The 15470-nt window shown below is 39.8% G+C and overlaps 1 protein-coding gene across 15 annotated transcripts in view; it reads left to right on the top strand.

The window, feature by feature from the left end:
• The window catches only part of nfixb (nuclear factor I/Xb), a 169832-nt gene that overhangs the window by 20482 nt on the left and 133880 nt on the right, over positions 1–15470 (top strand). For 6 of the 15 annotated variants that reach the window (XM_058049554.2, XM_078797249.1, XM_058049553.2 and 3 more), the window contains 2 exons: positions 643–726; positions 9385–9420. The exons of 1 other annotated variant lie outside the window; for it this stretch is intronic. In XM_058049554.2, the coding sequence (XP_057905537.1) occupies positions 643–726; positions 9385–9420 (120 nt within the window). Of the gene's footprint in view, positions 1–642; positions 727–4685; positions 6611–9384; positions 9421–15470 lie in introns of those variants that run through there. 8 more of the 15 variants (XM_078797252.1, XM_078797250.1, XM_058049564.2 and 5 more) reach the window with 3 other exon arrangements.

The raw sequence follows: 15470 nt of genomic DNA, 5'->3' as shown, positions 1-15470 counted from the left end.
GACGGGGACGGGCCTCAGGCCTGCACAGGACAGGACGTGGGCTCAAGCAGGCAACACACACACACACACCACTGAGCAAAGGGAGTGTGTGTGTGTGTGTGGGGGGGGGGTCTGCATACTGTTTGCTGGAATAAATAGATGAGAGTATATGTACATGTGGTGGGACCTTTTTCTTGAGTTGACAGTTTTATGAAATAATATGAAAATATATAATATATGAAATAGAAAAAGTGATTCTAATTTTATGAATAAATTGAGATATATATATATATATAGATAGATATATTTATTTTTACATTATAGATTTAGATTTTTTAATTATATATATATATATATATGAAATCACTCTATTTCATATATATATTCTAATTTTAGAAATAAATTGAGCTAGCTATATATATATATAATTAAAAATCTAAATCTAAAATATATATATGTGTATATATATATGTATGTGTGTGTATATATATATGTTGCTCAATTGATTTATAAAATTAGAATAAATGTTGTTCAAAATATATTAAATGTTTTACCATAGCAGATGTTGTGGAAAAGGTCATTCAAGGAAATATATATTGTTGGAGCTTTATGTATAATTTAATATCACATTTTCTGAAAAAGTAACTGTTGTGTTTATTTCAGGCCACCGAAAACTTTCTGTTGACTGAAGAGCCCTCCAGAGGTCCTGGGATGCCTGAATGCTTTGTTGTATCAGATTCATACAGGGTATGCATGATTATTATTATTATTTTTTATTATTATTGTAATTACTCACTATTACTATTACCATGATGAGCAGTTGTTCATGGGCATGGTAATTGTGCCACAATTACAATGTCATTCACGTCTTCCAACCAGTCAGCTGCAAACCATTACAATCATTATTTCCACACACATATTCCACTCAAAGTGGGCCTTTACAACTTCGACAAAATCACCCTCACGTGTACGCCCCTGGGAATAAAAAATTGTGCAGCAGGCTGTATATTCAAATGTATGAATGAATGTGACTGGGCCGCAGGCTTTTGTATTCCCGGAGTTAAGACTCTGGCCAAGTCTCGCTGAGAATCTGAGTATATCGTATGTCCCGCAGCATAGAAATGAAGCATGATGGCTGTAATTGCAATAGGTGCACGGCTGGCAAAAGAACATCTTGGAAGGGGAAGGGAGGAGCATCAGTGTGGGGCAGGGAGTTCAAAAACATCCACAGGAGGGTGTCCACCGCTTACGGTCTTTACTGGGGGAGCGTCCCTGCTATCTTGTCGTGCCCTTCAACTTCCTGAATTGGACAGTGAAATATACAGTTGAGCTCCAAATTCCTATGACTTTAGAATTGTTTGTGAATGGTGTGAGTTGGAATTGTTGGTACATCACAGCATAATCGCAGCCATCCCGAGATACTATGCAAATATGTCCCCTAGATGCTGTGAGTAGTACTCTCACTAGGCCATTCGTATTGTGTGATTTCCCCCCCGCTAGCCTATTCCTACAAGTAGCATGCATGTTTACTCGTCCCATCACTTCTATTTTGCTGTATTCCGGCAATTTCTGTGGAGATTTTCATTGTTCAATTACTTTTAAGTGGAGCAATCACATTAATTTCATATCATCTCTTATCACCGGTATGGTAATGGTAATGGTTTTATTTCATTTGAACATGCATCAGATTACAATTGAATGCATCACATAATCAGTTCACAGTTCCACATGTCCAAAAGGAGTAGGAAGAAGCAAAGCTTATTAAATCCTACCCATCCATCTGGTACTTTTACGATCAGCAACTGTTACATTTGTTCACTTCCTGCTTTCCATAATATTTTTTTTTTTTTTTTTGTCCTGTACCAAAGTACGAGGTGATATGACCATCCAATGGGGTACCATAATGGGTACCATAGTCAGTGTCAATATAGTGATATATATAGCACATCATGACTGGTTCAAGACTCTTCATCCTTGTATTTAGCAAACATCAACTGCTTGTATTGTTTCTTGAATTGGCTCATCGTTGTGCATTGTTTGAGTTCCTTACTCAATCCATTCCATAGTTTGATTCCACATACTGAAATGCTATGGCTTTTTAACGTAGTCCTAGCATATAAGTGTTTCAAATGTAGTTCTTCCCTGAGATCATATTTCTCCTCTCTTGGGTAATTGGTTATTTTTAGCTTTATGCATTATTTTAGCTTTTTGAAGATGAACTATATCAGGAAGTTCAAGTATTTGTGATTTTAGAAATAAGGAGTTAATATGTTCTCTGTAGGCGGCATTATGAATTATCCTTACTGACCTTTTTTGCAGTACATGTAGCGAGTGAAGATTGCTTTTATAGTTGCAGGATGAGCCAATGTGCTGTGGGTTTCACTTTTTGAATTATTTTTAGTCTATGTAGTTATTTTGAACACGAAATGTGTCGGTTATTATTAAGATGAGGAGCGCTCGCATTACAATAATTCTATGACTCTCCTCTGTACAGTATGTTGCCAGTGTGCATGGAATCTTCCCTGGCCTTGGCCAACCTATTCCAATGCCGCTAGTAAGGGAAGTGCAGCATACTTGGGGTGCCGGTTTGTGCACTCACACTAGCCAAACAAACCATGCTTTAGGTGTGAAGTGGGTCCCAAGCATGGTGGAATTGGCCTAGTGCGAGCACGCCCTTAGTGTTGGGACAGGGGTGTCGCGTTCTAAAAATGACATTTAAAGAAGGAAACAGTAAAAAAACCCAAAAGCAGTAATTTCACAAGGATGAAATATTAAGACAGTCATGTCATAAAGCTGGAAAAGTAAGGGAAAAAAGTTGTTTAAAAGTTTCTATTTCTGGGAAATGACAGTAATTTCTGGTGTATAAACCCCACCCACTAAATTTTGAGGAAAAAAAATATGTGTACATACAGTACATACATATATAAGCACCAAGCTGCACATGCCCATGTGGAAAAAAACGGCACACACGACAGGAGCCAATATGGGCTTAAAATAAACAACAATTTTAACGGTTTCCATCATGCATTTAGTCCGAGCAAAGCATTTTATTGGACATGGCTGATGGGGGGCGGGGGGGGGGCTGCAATGATTCATCAGCTGCCTCTGTCCACCAGAGTGAGCCAGAGGAACCCAGAGCTCAGAGGGAGGCTCCTCTGGCTCCCTTTCCCCCCAGCAATCATGTCCAATGAAATACTTTGTCTGGACACCATATTTGTTTTTCTTTCTAAATTCGTATTGGTACTTTGTATTGTATATTTCTTACCCGCCTTTTGAGTGTTAAGTTGCTGTGTGATGATTAGATGACCTCCTGCGATTTCCAATTGGTTGCTTTTTTTTTAAGTCTTAACTTTTTTTTCATAGCTCGTGATTGGCTCCTGTCAAAGAACGACCTGGTCCTCACGGCCAGAATCTGCCATTTTATGACGTGGACATATATGGTCCGGCTTATATATGTAAGTTTAGTGGGTGCTGTTATGGTAATATAACATACAATATAATATGGCACTAAAGGTTACGTAAGAAATATACAAGGCAAGCACCAATATGAGTTTAAAATATAAAAAAACGCTATTTTAACATCATTCCATAATTCATTGTCAACAGCAGAGCATTTCATTGGCCAATGGTTGCCATGGGTGGGAACTCAGCTGCATATTGTTAAGTTGCTGTGTGATGATTTGAGCGTTCTTTGTAAGATGACACCTTGAATCAGACTTTTATATTGAGTAATGACCTACGATTTTTTTTTACAGTGGGTTGACAAGCTCGGCGCAGTATTTGCACGATTAGTAGTAGGTAATTATGGTCATGAATTAGCCGCTGGGTTAAAAGTTTCAGAAAAACGTAGCCAATTTATAATTCATTGTCAACAGCAGAGCATTTCATTGGCCAATGGCTGCCATGGGTGGGAACTCAGCTGCATATTTCCTAGCTGCTTTTTAATGTTAAGTTGCTGTGCGATGATTTGAGCGTTCTTTGTAAGATGACACCTTGAATCAGACTTTCATATTGAGTAATAACCTAAGATTTTTTTCAGTGGGTTGACAAGCTCGGCGCAGTATTTCCACGATTAGTAGTAGGTAATCATGGTCATAAATTAGCCGCTGGGTTAAAAGTTTCGGAAAAAGGTAGCCAATTTATAATTCATTGTCAACAGCAGAGCATTTCATGGGCCAATGGGTGGGAACTCAGCTGCATATTTCCTAGCTGCTTTTTAATGTTAAGTTGCTGTGCGATGATTTGAGCGTTCTTTGTAAGATGACACCTTCAATCAGAGTATTATATCGAGTAATAACCTACGATTTTTTTTCAGTGGGTTGACAAGCTCGGCGCAGTATTTCCACGATTAGCAGTAGGTAATTATTGTCATAAATTAGCCGCTGCGTTAAAAGTTTAAGAAAAAAGTAGCCGATTTATACACTGGAAAGTAGCGGTAGTTCTTCGGCATAACATTGTTAATAACAACGGCACTGTAGCTTGGTTAGTATGCATGTCATTTATGTAAATAAATGTGAATTTAGAAGGCTTTACAGGTGGAATAGTTGCATCTCATTATATGGACTCTTAGCTGTCTGTTTCAAAATTCCCAAAGAGTGCATTTTTCCTGTATTTACACAAATTTATAAATAATTACTGACTTAGGGTGCAAAGGTGCAGGGTTCTAACAATACCAACAAATGAAACAGTACGACTGGAATAGTTGCATCTCATTATATGGACTCTTAGCTGTCTGTTTCAAAATTCCCAAAGAGTGCATTTTTCCTGTATTTACACAAATTTATAAATAATTACTGACTTAGGGTGCAAAGTCGCGGGCATCCAACAATACCAACAAACGAAACAATACGAACAATAACAAAAAAATGTCTATATTAACTAACTCGGACACAATTGACTTCGTCAGAAGTCCATTTTTGCAAAGATCCTCTGACCAAGCAAGAGTCTTTGGCAGGTCATTGCTCCTATATTTGGAGCCACTTAAAGCAACGCCAGATAGACGTGGAGCCAGCGGCCACAACCACACTTTGCTTTCTCCCCTTTGCACCAGAGCGACAGCTGGGTGTGGCGTTATTACCGCCTTCGCTATCAAACAGTGTGTTCAGGCAAACCTCCGATTTGCCATCCTTGATCAACCTGTTTTGACCCGACGTCTCTCACCAGTCACTATACAGTATTTGCTAAATGTTCGATCCCGTCACAACTCTGTCGCGACGGTGTGTATATGCATATTTTCAGCGTGTGAAAAGGCCGAGACCGAGCGAATGCGGGCATATGGCTCTAGCATGTGCTCCTTAATGAGAGCTTTACTCACATCCACCGCTAAATGTGTGCCTCGTTTGAGGAGCGCTTGCACGTGTTTCGTGCAAGTGGACTCTTTTTCAAGGCTCATCATCTGTGTGCCGCCGCTCTCGTAACCTTTTGCACTCGTGGTGCGTTTAATGACATGCAAAATGAATTCCCCCCGCACAGCTCCTGCTGTCCTTTTGGTGGGAATGACCACAGAGTTTCTCCCCGTTTGACTTTCTGGCTGTTGAGTGCAATAATTGGCCACACAGAGTCGAAATATCTTTGTTTGGCCTGCGGAGGCTTGCGGCGTAAACCCACAAGCGGTAGGCCTCGTAAATCTGCGGGACTCCAATGTCAGGCCCCAAATTAGCTCCTCTTCTTTACAATGACTTCACTCCCACCCAAAATGTCTACCATATATGTGGGATTCCATCCAAGAAACCTCACTTGCTCCATTTTGTTCTTTTTGAAAGAAAGTCGCTACCGTGTGTGTGTGCGCGTGATATACACACGGTAGTATTTTGATACTGCGTGATTATATGTCTATCCTCAGTATTTGGCATTATTTTTCCATTCAGCCCCATGAATGCTGACTGTTTGGCTTGGCCTGGCTTTAAAAGTACAGATGTGGCCTCTGGACAGGGTGAAAAATGATTCAGTGGATAAATAGTCTTCACTTCATGAAATAATGCGCCTATTCACACACCCTGGAATGAATGAATGAAGGTGTTAAATCCAAAGCCGGGGTGAAATTATTGCATCAGGAGCTGCAACCGTAAAAAGTGTAAAAAAAAAATAAAAAAAAAATATTTTCATGAAGTCCAATTGCTTTGAATGCTCACCATGCACAACATAAGCCACTCATCTGAAAATATACACAACACATTCCACGCTTGCCTTGCAGCTGTTGCATCTATTCTCATGATGCGTTCGCGTATCGTTAAGACTCTCGTGATTTGATGATTGCGCCGCAAGTCCGACGGGTCAGTGAACGCAACTTAGGATATATTTATATGATTACATTTCTCTGCACGCAAAAAAACAAAACAAAACCACAAAGGGCGCATTGCATGCTTGCATTGCATGCAAGCCGTGCAGCGTCGGGAGTCCTGCAAAAAAGACGAGAGCGAGGGGGTGGGAGGCAAAGTTTTTTCCCTGAAAGTTTGTGTGAGCTTTCTAGGCGGGGTTACTGTAAGCTTTGCAGCATGGAGTGAGAGAAACAAGGACGGCGAGCGATTGCAATGCAGCACCACGCCGAGCTTCCATGCAATTTCAATAAGCTCGTCTCCGCGTCTTCTGTGTGAAAAAAATCACCATGTACTCCCCGTACTGCTTGACACAGGTAAACCGACTCCTCTTCTTCTGTTGTTCGGGACGCCGGCTTTGCGCGGAGATATATTTTGGAAATTGTTTCCGTTTGTGTGCGTGTGTGTGTGTGTGTGTGTGTGTGAAAGAGACTCACTTCATAAACTTAATCTGCACTCTTTTCCCGCCCGGGAGCGGCATTTGTGTCGCGGAAAGCCTGATGTTTTAATTTTTTTGACAGAGAAAATGGCGCTTATCCCCAAATGTATTTCATCGAAGAAGGGGGGTGTGGGGCATGGGAGTTTAGTAAAAGTGCTGGAGAAAGTGTGTGTGCATGAAAAAGACCCGGCCAGACCGCATCCTCGTACATTATACGTTGCCTTTTTGTCATGGCGTAGGACGCCGCTTGGCTAAATTTGCAGGTTTTGCACTTGAACGCAACACGTGATGTGGCGCGCGAGTGGATCAGATCCAGTACGTTTCATATCTCACAGGAGGTGTGTGTGTGTGTGCGTGTGTGTGTGTGTGTGCGGGAAGAAGGGGGGGTTGTTCGTGATAGAGTTCATTCAAACTGTCGTTTTGTTAACATCTGTGAGGAAGTTTTCACTCCCTGGTTTTGTCTGTCAGGCTTGAAATCAGCCCTAAATGTTGCTTGGCGCACTTTAGCGCAGCGTGGCTTTTAATGCAAAATGTATAAAGCATGCTGTGCATTTTGGTTGTGAAATAATAGAGGTGTACTATACTTTATGCACATTTTTATGTGTCTTCAATGATTCTGAAGTGGAACTCTATAATACACAGTGTGTGTGTGTGTGTGTTTGACCTGGAACTATTAGTGGACAGTTGTGGTAGAGGAATTTTATTATGCATGCATACAAATAATTCATAAAAGCTTCAAACCGAAAATCAAAATTGCAGTAAATAAAACCCCCCAAAAAAGCAGATATTTGACTTGGAACTGTGCAATGATTATAATATACAAAGCTCACTTCAACATCAGTAGTACATATTTAAATATGTAATTAAAAACCCACTCAGAATGGAGCCACGACCTACTATTGGGTTCCGATCCACTCGCTGAAAATCGCTGATTTGGAATATATCATTTATTAAATTTGTCAGACTTGTTTTCATGCAGAAAATATTCTTATTTTCCTTCATAAACTGTGGTCCCAGTCATTTTTTTAAATGCTTGTAGGAAAAGTCAGAATATGTTGCAAAGCGCTTTTAAAAAAAGTCAACCTGCTCATTAGTTTTACTAATGATGTGTTATTAATTCCTGATTTTACAGTGGCTTTTATTGAACGAGACAGCAGAATGCTCTGCTCCGGGTTCCCGCTCAGGACAAATCATCGAATGTGTGTCTGGTTTCCATTTAAAAACACTCCCTGGATCTTGTTTTGTTGTCCTCTCTTTGACAGCAGAAAAGGGAAAGGGTATTTTTTTTTTATTTATTAGTCCTTTTTTCCCTTTTTAAAATCGTAATTTTATGGCAGCAGATGGAACAGGCTTCTTAGTGTGTTGACTGGATGAGTCAGACGTTGGAGAGCCACTCCATGCAACTTAGTGATGAAAAGCGGAAAGCAACATAAGAATGGATTTTTAGGGAGATATTTATGGCATTCACAGCTGCGGATTATAGGCCATTTTTTTCCGACGCAAAACCACCTAATTCACTTTAAATCTGTAATAATTTATAAATACCTCCTTAATATAAGTAAGATATACAAAAAAGGTTGTCTTTACTAATGTTTTTTGACCAAGCGTTGAGATTTCCCACTTTGTTCGGTGTACCTTGAACACACCATTATTGCTATAAGTGAAATGTATATACAGTATAACTTGACACCATGACTTTGTGATCCGTCGGACAATTTGCTCTTGCCACAGTCTAAAAATACAATTAAACCAGAAAACTAAAAGTAACTAACTATTGAAAAAAATATGAAAAAATTAAATTCATAATTAAAAAAAATCAATAAAATAAAGCTGGAAAAAATAAGGGAAAAGTTGTGATACGAGAGATTGCAAATAAATTAGCAAGTTTTGGAAAATTGGGCTTCTAAAGTCAAAATATTATGACATTAAAGTCATAATGTTATGATAAAAAATGTACAAGTTGAGAAATTTGTCCAAAAAAAAAAATTTATGTAAGGAGAAAAATTTATATGCTCTGTTAGCGGCAACATAAAGCAGAATCATATAATATAAATATAAATCAGAAGTATAAAAAATTCTCGTTTTCAGTTTGCAGCCCTCTGTGTGACACCCCTGCATTAGTGGTACCTACAGTGTATGTATACGTTTTGTACTTTCAGATATGTGTGTGAGAGATTTTTTTTGCCATAGGTACATTTGCATGTAAACCTGTCTGTGTGCGTGCACACACACACACACACACACACACACACACACACACGCACACGGAGCATTCCCTCACAGCCCTGTCTGTCAGCAGACATGCACATTTTGTCTATTTAATTGCTGTTAATAATTAAAGTAAAGTCAAACTCAGACCTCGAATACAGCGACAATCGTCTACAAATGAATGATTAACAGTGATGAATCATTGCACGTGCTACGGCGTGGAAGTGTGTGTCTGTGTGTGTGTGTGTGTCTGCTTCCACCACCAATTTTCGACTTTTTTCTCAAATGTGTCTGTCACCTGCACACTTGTCACTGATGTTGTCTTCTCAGACTGTTTTCACTGGTGCGACATTTTTAACTTATTCCTTCCCTCTGCCCCTTCTGCCCGCCTGGACGCCGACCCCCCTGCTCTCCTCGCCTCTTAACACCCTCTCAACACTAAAGTATTACCCTACTCACCTTCTAAACAATGCCTTAGTGGTAAGTCTTGTCCCTATTTATTCAGCTTTAGTATGTTTTTTTTTCTTCTCTATATTCCATCTTGACTCAATGTGTTTGGGATAACCTTAATGCAGACGTGCACTGATAGGCCTTAATGTTTTGTCTGTGTTTGTTTTACTGGCCATGATAGGGTTTGACCATACGTTGCTATTTGGGTTCCAAAGCAGATTAAAACCTGGTTGCCACATTTCAAGCTGCTTTAATAAGGATGGAGGAAATGGCTTACCAATTAAAACAAACCACAAAAACTCAGTTTTGATTATAATTATTGTCCTTCACAGTGGTGTAACTGGTGCTTATTATATACCACTGGTACTGTACTGTATATACTCCTAAACATCTACTGTATTTACCCAGTGATGACTGATTGCTTTGTGGTACCAGTCTAGTGGAAACACTTCTATGTTGCTCCAAGAGGATGTATTGTATTTTTCTTCCATCCCCACCAGACGTTATCACCCTTTCAGAGGGCTGTGTTGTGAAAGAAAACAACAAAACATTATTCAGAGTGCAGGCAAGACAGAGAAAGCATAACAAAATGGGAATTAAAGGAGGATAATCAATATTCAGGTATTGCAAAGGATATTTTTCATTTTTCTCCATTAGCCCTGGAAGTGATGTTGCCAAAATGTCCATAATGACGACAGTGTTTCCCCTACCGTTAAACCCTATAGGGTGGCATTTTATAATGTTATTGTATTTAGATCCCAACATATGTAATAGATCAGTAACTTAAGTAACTAGCCATTTACAGTATATTACAGTACATTACAGCCATTACAGTATATAAACATTGAACCTACCAAAAGAAAGATTAGACTAGTCTTGCATCAGGAAAAAAAAAAATTACTTTCTACCTATTACCGTTCTTTACTTAGATTGGTAAGTTTCAGGAAAATATCAGTTCCCGACTACAAAAGGGAGAAAAATATCCTTCACTTTATATCTTTGTTTCACTGATGTTTTTTTGCGAAGTGTTGATGTTCTTGAAAGCACTACAGTTACATGAGGCAAAGTGAAAGTGAAGCAGTAATCCCTCTTTTATCACAGTTAATTGGACCGTGATAAGTGAATTTCCACAAAGTAGGATTCCTTATTTCTAAATGGAATATTTCCATAGTTGGAGCATAGAAAACCTGTTTCAAAGACCTCCTAAATACTGTTTTTTAACATTATTAGAGTCCTCTAGATGTGATATAACATCCCTATAGTATTAGCATTACCTGATATAGTAGACATAATAGCAAAGTAAGACATATTAGACATAAATAAGACATAACACAGACTCGCACATTAGCATTGGGAAGGTTCCTTGTTGCTTTTTCTGGACGTCACACTTGTCTCATCAATGTAACATTACTGACACCTAGTGACAAGTGTAGAAAACTACATAGGATGTTTTGAATGAGTCTAAAGAATGCCTGATATTATTATTTTTTGTTCATTTAGCCATTTATTTGCTTAAATGCTCAAGTTAGGCCAATAATACATAAAAAATGCATATTTTTAATCTAATAAGCCATAATCAACCACAAAGCAATGATGATTTATTCATTCGAAATGGCGATGGAAGAGTGTACACCAGGGGTCGGGAACCTTTTCGGCGAAGAGAGCCATGAAGGCCAGATATTTTAAAATGAGTATCTGTGAGAGCCATATACATTTTTTTAAACATTGAATGCAATACAATGTGTGCATTTTTATGTAAGACCAACAGTTTTAGATAATGGGCTCTAATTACGTAGACCAGGCACACTACCCCACGCCAATGGGGTGTGGCCAGCACACTTTCGTGAGCAGCGCAGTGTCTAATAATAAATCAAATACTTGTTGCCATTAATACAACTTCTGCTGCTGCATAGTTTTGCACCGTACTCCGTAGACGTATTTCATTCTTTTGGCCATCTTCGTCAGAAGGCTTGGTTCTGCAGCTTTAGCTATTTGACTAAAGGAGGAAAGTTTACATTTACATGTTTTTTTGACATCTCAATGACCGAGGTAGACTACAGCATTACCCAGTAATAATCAAGTTTTGGTGTTTGACCTGGAAAATATCATCAGGAAAGATAGATATGGTTGGCCGTATTGCAGCAGAATATAGATGGACAAATTAAAATGCATAAGAAAGTTGTTGATTTTTAATATTATTTTCAACAGTCATTTCTGTGATGGTTTACTTTAAAATGTTAGCAAAAATACATTTTTATTGTGGTAAGAAATGCTTGAGAGCCAGATACAGTCATCAAAAGAGCCCTACCTGGCTCCCGAGCCATAGGTTCCCTACCTCTGGTGTACACCTTCATAGTCGCATCTGAAATGCAGTGGGCTACATTGTGCCTGTATGTGTCGGTGTATTGATTATCAGCCAATCTCTCCAGACCCACACAAACTTTCACGTGTGCACCCCAAATGTAACTGTAGAGGCGTGATCACGTTACAGTCGGCTACGCTGCGCTCTAAAGCTGGGGGGGGGGGGGGGACACTGGAAGACTTCTATTGGGTATTTCCTCAGATATCAGTGGATCAGCCACTACATTTATTACCGTCTTACCGCCCTGCTCTAAATGTACAAGTTAGTTTTTGTGTAACTCTTATTAGGTTCCAAATAAAATACCCACATTCAGCATTATATTAACACCTTTGGTGCCAGTTTCCAGCCCTGATAAAAATAGTGTTGCCTGGTAAATATCATTAGTTTTGTTTATAAAGCATCATTAGCTTCTCCTGACTGCATAAGGTTGACTTGAGTCCTTGTGCACACCAAAAGATCTGTGTGGATATTTTTGTGGAAGTGCCCCACAGCCAGTAAAACACTTTCTGACCACCAGACGCACCAATGAGCTCATAGAACATTTTGATTGGCAGGTAGTGCTGTTCTATTGTACTCCTTTGTAACCAAGCCGTGTGTGTGTGTGTATACGTAGGGGAGCAGGGCACGGCAGGTTGGATGGGTGAAACCGGTCACTGATTGGTTGTTTAGTGGCGTGCACGTAACACTGGATCTGTCCCTACACCCCCCCCCCCCCCCTCGATCACGGTGCATGTAATATCAAATGCTGCATGTTTTTTTTACTTCTTCATTCACGCAACACAGCCTCTGCAAAAAGGTTCACCACCATTAAAATATGTTTGGCCAGTTGGCTGCTAATTCTAGAATTTTGGCATTGCAGGACAATCACAGGACATATTTACTACTGGAAATAATCCACACTCTTTCAAAAAGCAAAATAATTACTACTTAGCCTACAATGAGACTCTCGTCTAAGTCCCAAAGCTTGTTCCGCTTAGGACAAATTAGAATTGTGGTTCCAAGATGCAAACTTTCCAGTCATGAAGTACAGTAGATGCCGGCTTTTCACACGGGAACTATATTCCCGGACCAACACGGAATGGCGAAAAAACGCAAGTAATTGAACCACCCATAAAGACGTCTATTTTAGACACATGACTCCCTCTCCTTTGATTTTGTATCAACATTTGCAATAAAAGTCATAATTGGATTAGATTCAGCTCCTCCAGATGCCAACGCTTCTCTCTTCAATTGCCATTGCTCACTTGCAACACAATCCAGGTTTATAAAATGTATACAGCTACAGCTACAATGATATGAGATGATGGATGACTATCAAAGCTAGTGCTTCTGTAGCACACAACGACGGTGCATTTTAGGACAACCGAACAAGGTGCGGAAAGTCAACACTTGTACAAATTTTGGGATTCCCAACAGCAGTACATGTTTAAATGATTTAGAAATTATTACAAATTTATGGTGATTGAGATGTTTTCTGCAAAACTAAAATAGGGGGGTTGAGCAAATAAAACAAATCTAAAAAAATAAAAATCTATGAAAAACATGTAAGGACCATTGTTGTGATAGCTCATGATTCATGAGCTATGAAAAAGTCAACCCTTTGGAAATTGCAGGTCATTAATCTCAATCTAACAATCTGACTCAAAGTGTCATTTTACACAGAACAATAAAGTCATCATACAGCAACTTAACACTCAACAGGTACACCTAATACATATACAAACATGTACCAATAGGAGTTCAAAAATGGGAAATAATTAGTTTTCCTATAATGCATCTGAGCAAAACAAGTGGCATAGAAAACGTATAGCTGGCGCTGCAGTGCTGCCTCTGTCCATCAGACAAGACAAGACAAGACAAGACAAGCCCAGAAGGAAGCTGATGTCACTGCAGCACCCCGCAGGCACCGATGTATGCATTGCTCAGATGCAATGCAATATGGGAAAGCTTAAAAAGAGTTGTTTTTTTCTATAATTTTTTCGGGTACACCTTTTGAGTGTTAAGTCGCTGTGTGATGAGTTTAGCGTTATTTGAAGTCAGAAGAATTCAGGGGTGCAGCAATTTAGAAAAAAATTAAGTATTTTGCTTATGTTTAGAAGCAAAATAGATTGTTTTTTAGTTCCTACACTGAGAGAGTAGACAGTGTGGATTGAGCCGAAAACACAAAATTCTAAACCAAAGCATTTCCGAACATAACGTCAGCGCTCACTTTGAGTGCGAAAAACAAAAGCGGGCTTGCCGCTTCTTGGCAGAAGGCGATATAGGCTTGAATTAAGTAGCATGTAGTTTTTTTTTTATCTTTAGCTGCATGCAGAGTGAGGCAGGACTGTCTGTGTCTCATTCAATATCAGCACAGCTGTCCCAGCATCCGTGGAGAATGGATTCCTACCGCTATTGCCACGGGAGGCTCCAGCCAAGATGAATGGGAGGATATCCAGAGTGTGTGCTAGTGTTGTTTAAGGTGGGCGAATGGGGAGTGAGTGGAGACAGTCTCACACTGGTGTGTGTGTGTGTCACTTTCCCTTTGCTCTTGTCACCTCTGGCATGGATTAGTCTTTGGCACAACCCTGGCGCTGCCCACAGGCTCAGTGCAGTTCTGCGGTCGGTGATATGTTGTGCCATTACTATGGCAACTGAGCGCACACACAAGTGCTAAATTACATAATTGAGCCTGAGTATACATAGCAAGACAAAATAGTTAGTGTACACAATATGGGAGCAGTGAAAACAGGGGGGGTGTCTGCTCACAAGATGCCTCCAGAAAGCAGGCCTGAACCAGAAAATAGAAATACAGTGGTGAATATTTGAGCGCTTCGTCATAACTGAGCCTCAGCCGCCAGTACAGGATGTTCTTTCCTCAGATTTTGAATCATAAATCTAAATAACAGTGCAGCCATTATGTGGGTATTTAGAGCGCTGAGACGTCCAATCCGATGGGGCGACTGAGGACAAGGTGCTGGTGGCGGCGTGCACGTGCTGTTTATGAAGGATGGACTCATCCGTGGTTGTGTGAAAGAGGGAGGGGCAGCTTGGTTTTGTGACAAAACACTTCACCACAAGGCATATGCTCATATTTCAGTCTTGAACCCACAACCCCCCTTTGTCCTCTAAAGCTTTATTGTGTTTTTTGTGTCTAGTTTGTGGATCTGTGAGACTTGGACTGGAATATATTTTTTCACTATATTGTCTCATATGAAATCATGTGTACTGTAAAAGTAAAACTGTACGGTACTGTAAAACTTAAGTGTTTTCCAAAAATTAATAGCCGTTTTAGGTCGCATGAATGTGAGTGTGAATGGTTGTTTGTCTATATGTGCCCTGTGATTGGCTGGCCACCAGTCCAGGGTTTACCCTGCGTCTCGCCCACAGACAGCTGGGATAGGCTCCAGCATTCCTGCCACCCTAGAAAATGGACGGTTTGCTGTTTTGTGGTTGTAACAGAAGGAGGAAATTAAATGTATATGTGACCGTCAAATACCTACTACTGCGCAGAATAAGAAGACGGTACAGGAGGGATCAATGTTTCTAACTTAATGACTTTGTCTCTATATTTAGCAAGCAAACACTTGCTTCCGATTAGTTTTAAAAATATTCAAAAACAAGTCATGTCGTATTCTTGGCACTCGGTGTCAGTAATACTACATTGATGACATAACATTGGCTTCACACTGCATGGACTCATCCCCGGCATGCTCAATATGATTGGGTGAAAAAAGTT

The sequence above is a fragment of the Doryrhamphus excisus genome, linkage group LG16, assembly GCF_037039965.1.
Source record: "Doryrhamphus excisus strain RoL-2023G ecotype Guam linkage group LG16, RoL_Dexc_Guam_v1.1, whole genome shotgun sequence".
In the NCBI taxonomy this organism is placed as follows: domain Eukaryota; kingdom Metazoa; phylum Chordata; class Actinopteri; order Syngnathiformes; family Syngnathidae; genus Doryrhamphus; species Doryrhamphus excisus.
This window is presented reverse-complemented; position numbering and strand designations above follow the sequence as displayed.